Source organism: Microtus ochrogaster, chromosome 2 (assembly GCF_000317375.1).
Source record: "Microtus ochrogaster isolate Prairie Vole_2 chromosome 2, MicOch1.0, whole genome shotgun sequence".
In the NCBI taxonomy this organism is placed as follows: domain Eukaryota; kingdom Metazoa; phylum Chordata; class Mammalia; order Rodentia; family Cricetidae; genus Microtus; species Microtus ochrogaster.
Window position 1 is genome coordinate 17,267,981 of NC_022010.1, and position 11,287 is coordinate 17,279,267.

The 11,287-nt window shown below is 41.2% G+C and overlaps 1 protein-coding gene across 1 annotated transcript in view; it reads right to left on the reverse strand.

Moving 5' to 3' along the window:
• Pole (DNA polymerase epsilon, catalytic subunit) overlaps positions 1-11,287 on the reverse strand; it is a 54,171-nt gene that overhangs the window by 21,847 nt on the left and 21,037 nt on the right. Inside the window, exons 24-29 of the mRNA XM_005344494.3 lie at positions 10,575-10,732; positions 10,020-10,215; positions 7,433-7,647; positions 3,231-3,333; positions 2,398-2,478; positions 2,186-2,308 (exon numbers count right to left, since the gene is read on the reverse strand). Of these exons, the coding sequence (XP_005344551.1) occupies positions 2,186-2,308; positions 2,398-2,478; positions 3,231-3,333; positions 7,433-7,647; positions 10,020-10,215; positions 10,575-10,732 (876 nt within the window). The remainder of the gene's footprint in view (positions 1-2,185; positions 2,309-2,397; positions 2,479-3,230; positions 3,334-7,432; positions 7,648-10,019; positions 10,216-10,574; positions 10,733-11,287) is intronic.

Genomic DNA, 11,287 nt, shown 5'->3' on the forward strand with positions numbered 1-11,287 from the left:
GCTCTGTAGACCAGGCTGGTCTCGAACTCACAGAGATCCGCCTGCCTCTGCCTCCCGAGTGCTGGGATTAAAGGCGCGCGCCACCATCGCCCGGCTCATAGCTATAATCTTAAGTCAGGTACTCCTCCATGTCCCTGGCCCAGATAAAGCACATGTATCATTTGCTGAAAGCAGCAAATACAGAAGTGTAAGCAACTTCCTAAAATCTACCACAAAGGCTGAAAGCATCCATTTATGAATACTGGCTGGAAAACGATGTTTGTTATCTGGGTTAGTTAGAGTCTTGTAAAACTGTTAAAGATTTCTGTGAAATCATTCCTTCCCCATGTGATGCTTTCTACTCTGTTTATGAATTAGTTCTTGGTTAAATAACTCCAGGGGGAAGTGCTTTTATTTCTTTCCTTAATTCAACATCAAAACATTATTGGTGTCCTGGAGTTAATCACTAATGTAAACAATCTAAGCAAGCAGCCAATGCTCTGACATGTTGAGCCATCTCTCTAGCCCCTAATTACTGAGCAACAACATGATCTCACTATGGAGCCCTCACTGGCCTGAATTACCAAGCCAACCCCAAACTCAGAGATCCTCTGACTTCCAAGTGTTGGAATGAAAAACATAAACCACTACATCTGGCTGAGTTTTCTTTCTTTTAAAAAATGTGTGTGTATTTGTGTGTGTGCGTGTATTTGAGTGCACTGAATGCAAGGCCTTGTGCACAACAGATAAGCACTCTCACGCTGAGCTATCTCCTAGCCCTAGACCAGCTTCTTTTCGCAAACATTTAGTTAGTATATATACTTTTTAGGTACAGCTTTTGCAAATGTCATACTGTTAAAGCTTTGAAATCTAAACTGGGCAAGTAGACACATGCTTGTAATTTCAGCTCCCAGGAAGTTGGGGTAAGAGGACTGGGAGCTTAAGGCCAGTCTCTGTTACACAGAGGATTAAAGACCAGTCTGGTCTAAGGCCTTGCCTAAAAAAGTAATATAAGCCAGAATGGTGGTATATGACTTTAATCCTAGCACTCAAGAGGCAGAAACAGGCACATCTCTGAGTCTGAGGCCAATCTGGTCTACAATGGGAGCTCCAGGACAGTCAGGGCTATAATAGAGAAATCCTGCCCCCCCGCAACAAAAATCTATTTCAAGATTTGTTTATTATTGAGTCTCTATAACATTCTGGCTTATAACTCACTTTTACTTTTGTTTTGAGATAAGAGTGTATCATGCTGTATTCCAGCCTAGCCTTGAACTCATATCCATTTTCCTCTCTCCGCTTCCCAGCTCCTAGGACTATAGGTATAAGACATCATAACTAGTTACACTTCTAATTTTCGACCCACAAAATTTTTCCTAGGCTGATGGCTCAGCAGTTAAGAGCACTGACTGCTTTTCTAGAGGACCTAGGTTCAATTACCAGGTTGGCTTACAATCATGTGTTAACTCCAATTTCAGGGAATCCAACACCTTCTTCTTGCCTCTGTGGCACTAGGCATATGCCTAGTACCTCACAGATATATATGCAAACAAAAATACCATACACATAAAATTTTATTTCTGTGTGTATGTCTGTGTAAATGTATGCCATGAAGTACAGGGGTCTGCAGAAGCCAGAAAAGGGTGCTGAATTCCCTGGAGCTAGACTTTGAGGCAGGTGTAAGCCACCACCAGATATGAGTACTGTGAACGGCACTTGCATCCTATGATGAGCAGGAAGGGTTCTTATCAGATGAGCATGAGTATCTCCAACTTCTTACTCATACTTTCATTGTGCAGTCTTCAGTGTCTCCAGGAAATTTCATTTTGATTGAGAAAACTGAAGTCTACAGTAGTAATCCAGTTTAGGTCCAATTTGCATACCTTACATTTACATATGAGTTCTTCATACACACCCGATGACTCACAATCTGCTTCCAGTTATATAAAATGACACTGGAGGGTGCTAATGAGTAAAGTACCACAATGCACACTTTTAATGATAAAGTTTCTTGACAGGTGGTATTGGGAAATTATGGGCCAGGCAGGGTGGCACATACAAGGGCAGGACCTCTGTGAGTCCAAGCCTAGCCTCTCATAAATAGGAAGTTTTAGGACCACAGAGAGACTCTGTCTCAAAAACAAAACAAGGAAAATTTATGTATAGCAGCTTGCAGACATTTGTAACACTGTGTCCTGTGTGTTACCTGTCTCTTTCCTTCAAGGACAAACAGTTCACTGATCTTCTTTTGCTTGTAGATATCATTCTTTTCTAGCAGTTTTTTATGCAGCCAATCTGGGTGTTTGACACGTGGAACTGGGTTCTTCACCTGAATGAGGATTATACAACCAGGAAGGAGTCTCATGTGGGTCTACTGGTGACTAGGTGTGGGGTGGGAATCCCTGGCTCTTATCTCACCTGCTGGAGGGCTGCAGGAATGGTGATGATTTTCTGGATGGCACTCCCTAGCCGCTCTATGTAGTAGTCCCAGTCCAGAATCTACATGCACAAAACACGAGAAGTAGCAATTTTCTACATTGTTATATGCTAAGAATTACTAAATGTGTGTGTTTCACTTCATCTTCTAGAAACTTCATGCTCATTTTAGAGGTAGAAACTTGGCAGTGAGTTTAATGAAACTATAGAATCATGAACTGGTGGATGGTTAAGTCAGTACCTCAGTTCTATTCCATCTGAGAGCAGTTTAAGGGATTCTCTAGCATTAGCTTCCTGATGCTCTAGTCCAGTGGTTCTCAATCTTGCTGTTGTGACCCTTTAATATAGTTCCTCATGTTGTGGTGATCTCCAAGCATGAAAGTATTCTCATTGCTGCTTTATAACTGTAATTCTGCTACTGTTATGAATCATAATGTAAACATCTGTATTTTCCAATGATCTCAGGAGAATCACATGAAAAGGTCATTTGACCCTCTCAAGGGATCTTGACCCACAAGTTGAGAACCACTGCTCTGAGTGCGGTTTCCCTACCTATCACATGTCAGAAAAGAGGAAGTCCTAAGTAAAGCTCTAATTGAGTCACATGATACAAGTCAGGTACATTCTGCTCTGACAAGCTTTTTTTCTAAACTTTTAAGAGTACAAAAATGTGTTAATATGATTCAGCAGACATAGACACTTGTCTCATGACTTAGATTTCTGGCCCCCACATGATGAAAGAATCAATTCCTGTTAAGTTATCCTCTGATCCCCACATGTGTACCTCCCCACTAATAAAAATAATTGGCACTCACTGTGCGAATATCAAAGTCTTGAAGTGATGAACTCTTTAGCCATTTCCGGAGAAAATGTTTCCTCACTGTAGGCTCCGCTTGGAAAATGGCAAGAGGAATAGCCCTATGTTAGGGAAACAAACATAAACATAACTAATCATAAACAATACAAATCCTGCTATAACTCTTATCAAATGTACATGGAACAAAGACTCTGTACACATTGATAGCTTGTATGTGTTGTTTATAACAATGAAGGATTAACTAATACTTTATCATATTAAAACACTAAGGTTAGGAGCTAGGGGAGTAGCTTACTGGTAGACTATTTGCTTATCCTATGTAGGACTTGGTTCCATCCTGAGAAATATAAAACAGAACAAAGTATAAGGAGAAGGGGGAAGAGAAACACATGAACGGATAAAGAAAATATGGCAGAGGCATACATACATGATGGAGTTAACTATATTCTTATTTCATTAAGTGTTTTACTCAGTCATAAAGAAAAATGAAATTATGTCCTTTATAGGAAAATAGATGGGACTAAACATTATGTGAAGAGAAACAATACAGAAAGACAAATACTGCATGTTTCGTTCAACAACATGTAGCATCTAGATTTTAAAAAGAAGACATTAAAGTACAAAGGAGCCTATTTGGGAAAAGGAATAGTGGAGGATTGTGGTGGTCTGAATGAGAATGGTCCCTATATATATAGATTCATGTATTTGAGTACTTGGTTCCCAGTTGTAACTGTTTGGAAAAGATGAAGAGGCATGGTTTTGATGTTTCAAAAGAATATCCAATCCCAGTTATCACTCTCTCTGTTCTTACTAGGGGATCAAGATACAAGGTCTCGGACATTTCTGTTGCCATCCCTTTGCTCTGCCATCATGGACTCTTAACTCTCTCAAATAGTAAACCCAAATTAAACATTTTTTTTAAGTTACCTTGGTCATGATTCTTATCACAACTATATAAAAGTAACTAAAACAGGGACAAAAGAGGGCAATGACAGGTTAATACGATCAAAGTATGTTATATGTATGAAAATGTCACAATGAAATCACCTATTTATTACAAATAATTGAGTAAGAAAAGGGCTGAAAGCTGGGTGGTGGTGGTTGTGCATGCCTTTAGTCCCAGCACTTGGGAGACAGAGACAGGCAGATCTCTGTGAGTTCAAGGCCAGCGTGGTTTACAAAGCGAGTTTCAGGACAGCCAGGGCTGTTACACAGAGAAATCCTTCCCTTGAAAAACAAAAAACAAACAAAGAAAAAAGAAAGAAAATGGCTGAAGTTGAATGAACATTATTCTCTGCTGCTGTTTGCTCTGTTTCTAGTGTGCAGCCACTGTTCCGAGCTGTTTACAATTATTCTTACATGAGAACAAGCAGACATGTTCACTAAAACATGTTCCCTGGGTAAGATACAAGGAGATGCAATGCTTTTCTAAGGAATGAGTCGGTCTTCACATTACCAATAAAGCAGCTATCAACTTTCAGTTGCCACAAAACAAAATGCTTTTAATTGTGAATTATTACAAACTTAAAACAGCAAATACTCATACATGCACTCAATTTTGTCAGCTGCAATACTCTAAAATGTCATTTCCTGTGAGAGACAAGAAAGAGGACCTCTGGACACCATATGCAGTTCCATCCTGTCCCCTCATCACACAGAAGTCAACACAACCCTTATTATGATACTTACTACTTTTGTGCATGTCTTTTTTTGATGTAGCTACAAGTAAAACTAGGTGGCAGGGCTATCATCATCATTATTATTGGTATTATTTTTGAGGTAAGGTCTCCTGATGTGATCTAAACTGGCTTGGAACTTGCAATGTAGTCCAGGTTGGCCTGTCTCAGCCTCCTACATGTTAGGATGACAGGTGTGGATTACCAAACCCAGCTCCTACATGGTAGTCTTGGCAAAATACTGCCTGAATCTCCTTAGTTGTTGCCTGTGCTATAGCAATGAGACAACCTATGTTCAATAACTAGGACTCACACAGTAGAACCCACTCCTACATCTTGACTTGTACATATGCACTGTGAAACACACATGCCTCCTCTTTTTTTACATACACAAAATAGAAATGCTAGATACCCTCCACTCCTACATCTTGACTTGTACATATGCACTGTGAAACACACATGCCTCCTCTTTTTTACATACACAGAATAGAAGTGCTAGATACCCTCTACTCCTACACCCTCCAGGCATCATACTCCCAGACACCTGGTTAAGTGTCAGTCTATCTGTTCACCAACAACTGGTATCAGCATTCTTTTTTAACTCAGGAGATGTTGTTAAAGTCAGCATTGTCATGATTTCTGTTATTTTATTCTCTTTATGACTCTGTCAAATTGGCTTTATTGTTTCTGCTTGTCTCGATACTGGCAATTTTTCTTACAAAGATATTTGCTATTTTTCTTCTCTATAGGACTCTCTAGGAAGGCAAGTAATAAACCACCCAACATTCAATGTGCTGAGATGACAATTACTGATGCTGATGAATTTGTAACCTATGTGGTCTCACTGGTTACTTTTGTAGAGCAGTGATCTCCTCACAAAGTGGCAGTAGGTATTCTTGGTGAGTCCTCCTTATAAACATGCCCTGAGAGTTTCCTGGGTAGGAAGAGGGTAAATGTCTCAACCCCTGTTGATAGGTTGAGAAGTCTCATGTCTTGTCTACCCATTCCATTTGTCATAGACTCATAAGCTGTCTAGTTTCTAGGCAAGCATATCAGATACAATGAGAGAATCAGGGATACATAAGGAAGGGCCATGAGGACACTGCAGAGGCCACATTGGCTTTCAGTTCCTCTAAAGGAACCATAAATTTATCCTTCTATCAGTGGTTCTTTTTTTTTTTTTAATTTATTTATTATGTATATAGTGTTCTGGGCACCAGATCTCATTATAGATGTGTGTGAGCTACCATGTGGTTGCTGGGAATTGAACTCAGGACCTCTGGAACAGCAGTCAGTTCTCTTAACCTCTGAGCCATCTCTCCAGCCCTCTATCAGTGGTTCTTAAGATTCCTGTGCAGTCATTGTGGATTTAAGGTTCTGTAATCCAAATGTGATGAACGCCCCACACCCCCTTGGTTTTTTGAGACAGGGTTTCTCTGTAGCTTTTGGAGCCTGTTCTAGAACTAGCTCTTATAGACCAGGCTGGCCTCGAACTCAAAGAGATCCACTTGCCTCTGCCTGCCGAGTGCTGGGCTGATGAACCCTTTCTTTATTGTGCATCCACTGCAGGAAGCCAGGTTTTCTGTTTAATGCACATTCTCTTGGTAGGAAACAGAAACTGATCTACTGGAATCCCTTGCTCTTGTATCTAATATGTCCTAGGAGGTAAAAGGTGTTCTCTTTTCATCTGTGAAGGTGTCTGACATATGCTGGTGTTACTGGCAAGTAAAGTAGCCTCTTGTATGCCAGGGTACTACTCTACATGGGTCATCACAGAGCTACTCTTAGCATCAACTTGTCTTTGCATGAGTAGGCCAGGCCCCGCCCTTCCAAGATACCAATATCTATATCCACGAAAGAGAAGCTGACTGCCTTCAAACCAAAGTTCTCTAGATTCACCATTCCCTTTCCAGGATCTCATTAGGGCCCCACAAAGGTCTTCCTATGACTGATAAGCATTAGACGGAGGCCAATTTTTCTTTTTCTTTCGGAGACAGGGTCACACCTGTAGCACTAGTTGGTTTGGAACTCATTATGTAGATCAGGCTAGCCTTGAATTCACAACTCACAGAGATCAACCTGTCTCTCTACCTCCTGCTTGAGTGCTGGGATTAAAGACATTCACCACCAGATAGTCTTCCTTCTTTCAACACCCACAGGACCCACATTCTCCCTATGGAAGTTCTATTATTATGAGGATCCAGAGGCTCCATGAGAGGTGTGGATTTGCAAAGCCAGTGGCTTGGCTTTTTTTTTTCTTTCTTTTCTTTTTTTTAAAGATAGAGAATGACTATGTAGCCCAGTCAGCTTGGTCTCAAACTCACTATTATAGAGTCCAGGCTATCACTGAACCCTTTGTTTTAATTTTCGAAATACTGGGCTCCCACCCCTCCAGTGCCCCAGCACACAGTTTCTTTATGTTGCCCAGGATGGCCTGGAACTTCAAATATTCTGGTCTTAGCTTTTTGTGTACTGAGATTACAGGCATGCACCCAACAATTCAACTCTTTAAGGAGGATTTTACCTCTCAGTGACAGGAGACCCCTCTGGCTTTCGGGAGATGATATAGCGACAGCTTAGTCCAGCATCCTTGACCATCTGGTCTCCCAAGAACTCAGCCAGGCGTTTTGCTGTGCTGATGGATGTAGACTTCTGCTCCCCGTAATCTTCTAACTTCCGAGACATAGAACGGTTCTCAGAAATCAGCTCAAACAATTCAGAATCAGGCATGTTAGCAGCCTAGAAACAAAAGATGCCAGGAAGATAAAGGTTATACTCACTTTGATTCTAGGATTGTATTTATTTCTGCCCTGAAAAATTGAAGGCAGGCTTTGGATTTCCTAAAGGGCAGAGTAATGTCATTAAAAATAAGCAAAAGGATGCTGCCCTAGCACCCTTGGTTAGAGTTCTAGCACTGCATTAAAAGTGTAGGATAGGGCAGTGGCAAGATGGCTCAGTGGGTATCTACTGCCAAGTTTGACAACCTGAGTTGTCATTTTTGAATTTAGAATTGCATGTCTGTATACCACATGTGTGCCTTGTGCCCATAAAGGCCAGAACAGGGTGTTGGATCGCCTGAAACTGAAATTACAGACAACTGTTATCTGCCATATGGATGCAAGGACTTAAGCCCAGTTCCTCTTAACCATTAAGCCAGTTCACCAGCCCTTGATAGCTTGAATTTGATCCTCCAGGATCCACATGATGTAAGATGAGAACCACCTCCTACAAGTTGTCCTCTGACTTCCTCCTCATGCACATTGTGGCACTTAAGGGTACCCCATCCTCAAAATAAATGTAATATGAGGGGCTGGAGAGATGGCTCAGTGGTTAAGAGCATTGCCTGCTCTTCCAAAGGTCCTGAGTTCAATTCCCAGCAACCACATGGGGGCTCACAACCATCTGTAATGGGGTCTGATGCCCTCTTCCGGCCTGCAGGCATACACACAGACAGAATATTGTATACATAATAAATAAATAAAATAAATATTTAAAAAAAATAAATGTAATATGAAAAAAGGCACATAAAACCCTACCTTTTATCTTAAGTTTTACACAAACTATCAAGAAATATATATTAGCAATAACAAAGCCACACAGTATAGGGAATAATTATGCTCTACACAGAAGATAAGGTGACATCTGTCCAAAAGGATTGACATATATATATGGCACTGGCTGGAATAATGGGATTCTGAAACTTCCTCACAGATGGAAATGTGCAAACAGGTGGAAGTTGTCTATAACATAAAACATTACAGAAATAGTCAAATATTCTGAGGCAGAACTAAAGGCACGTTACCACTGCCCTGTATTCCTGCTTTTCCTTCTTTTGTAATGCTGGGGGTAAATTATATAAATTATAAAAATGATGTGTGCAGCTAGGCAGTGGTGGCTTTAACCCCAGCACTTGGGAGGCAGCGGCAGGTGAATCTCTGTGAGTTTGAGACCAGCCTGGTCTACAAAGCAGATGTCAAGATCATTACACAGAGAAGTCTCAAAAAATGAAAAAAGGTGTGCAGTTGGGTGCACCTTTAATTGCAGCACTCAGGAGGCAGAGGCAGGTGAATCTCTATTCAAGGTCAACCTAGTCTACACACCAAATTCCAGGACAGCTAGGGCTACACAATGAGACTCTTATCTCAAAACACAAAAACAAAAAATTATGGATACATTAATAGAGCCTACAAAAACTTTTTTTTTTTACACATAAGGGTCAAGCCTGTGATCCCAGTACTCAAGGGGCAGAGACAGGCGGATCTCTGAGTTTAAGGCCAGCCTGGTCTACAGAGTTAAGTTCCAGAAACTACCTCATCCTAGGAAAAAAAAATCAGGGCCAGCAAAATGGGCTCAGCAGGTAAAGGTACTTGCCACCAAGACCTAAGGCTTGCAAGTTCAATTCCCAGAACTCATATGGTAGACGGAAAGAAATGACTTCCATAAGTTGTTCTCTAACTTCCATACATGTACATGTGTATACACACACACACACACACAAATATAAATAAATAAATAAATGTAATTTTTAAAAAAAAAGTTTTAAAAAAGAGAGTTGGAGAGACAGCTCAACATTTATTAAGAGCAACTCTTACAGAGGACCCAGGTTTAGTTCCCAGAACCTACACAGCAGTTTATAACTGCCTTGTAATTCCACTTAGAGGTGATCTGATGCTGTCTTCTGCCCTCTGATGGTACTAGATATACACACAGCACACACAAATGCACACAAGCAAAATACACATAAAACAAATAAATAAAAATGCTGGGTAGTGATGGCACACGCCTTTAATCCCAGCACTTGGGAAACAGAGAGGCAGGTAGATCTCTATGAGTTTGAGATTAGCCTGGTCTACAAATTGAGTTTCAGGACAGCCAGGGCTATTACACAGAAAAACTCTGTCTCCAAAAAACCCAAAGACTTCAAATCAAAGAAATTGACTTCATAATTGGTAAGTTTTCCTTTATGATTTCTTTTATTACCATGCTGCCACTCTACAAAGCTGGGAAATTTTAGGGTACCAGAGCTGAGGAAGCCAAAGTTCATCAAAGTGACCTACGTTCCTGAAAGATACTCATCTTGGAGCCAGCTGGGGAGGCAGGGGGAGCCTTACCTTGCTATAGAGAACATCTAGCCAGTAGTCAGCCACCTTGGCCACAGAGCCATACACTTCCTCCAGTGTGCTGCCCTTGAGGAAGGCCTCAAATACCGAGGACTGGAATATTTTAATCAGCTGTAACTCCCCTCGGCGCTTCACCTCAAAACCTTTCAGTTCAGCCAAGGAACCATCTTCATTGAATACAGCATATCTGAAAAGCAAGGGAAGCAACACAGAGAAAGGAACCTCAGGGTGCTGGGTGCTTTGTCTCCCTTTGCCTTCCTTTTTCACTGCATGACCCTCTTGTCATCTTTGAGGCAGCAAGCAGAACTCTACCCTTACGTTGATGCTTTAGCAAGCCGGAAAGCATTAAAGAGCCATTGCTCACGGAATCAGAATAGATCAGGATGTGAATTTTACCCCCAAAGTGAGTAAATAAAACAACAAACAAACAAAAACCCACCCAGTTTGTTCTCATTTTGGCTCCTGGTCCATTTTCTCTCCTAAGTTCTTAAGTCTTGTCCATCTACTGTATTTTCTTTCAAAAATATAAGGCTGTGAGATTCGTACCTCTTCTTCAGTTTCTTGCCTTCTTCCTTAGAGGCTGGAAGTATCATAGCAAGGTATGGTCCATCAACTTCAAAAAAGATGCTGTTCTCAGAGCGGGTGACATAAGTGAGTGAGGAAGGCTCTGTTAGTTCCTGGTACTGGTGGTTGGTGAAGCCTTCCTAAGAACCAATAATAAGAAAGGCAACCTTACCTCTAAGGGCTCAACCCAGGAAACACCTCCTCTCCTCAGGGAGTGGGTGGGCCAGCAAACAAGCTCTACTACACAATGGACATAACTGGTATCAGAAAAGCAGAAGGTTTTGACATACACAGCAATGCGCTACATTCCAAGTGTAATTTACAAGGTCTAGGTTGAATATTCTATGTTTTCATATACATGACCTTCAGAAAAAGGTAAAAAGATAGCACAAAAACATATCAAGAGTTGCCAATGTTTCAGTAAGGGAGAGAGGATCCCTGAAGAAATGCTTGACTCCAAGGCTAAGAAAGGAAAATACAAGGCTGGAGTATCTTACAGTAACAATTAAATAAATGCTCCAAACACAAGATCCAAAAAATAAAACAGTGTGCCGGGCGGTGGTGGCGCACGCCTTTAATCCCAGCACTCGGGAGGCAGAGGCAGGCGGATCTCTGTGAGTTAGAGACCAGCCTGGTCTACAGAGCTAGTTCCAGGACAGGCTCCAAAAAAAAAACCACAGAGAAACCCTGTCTCG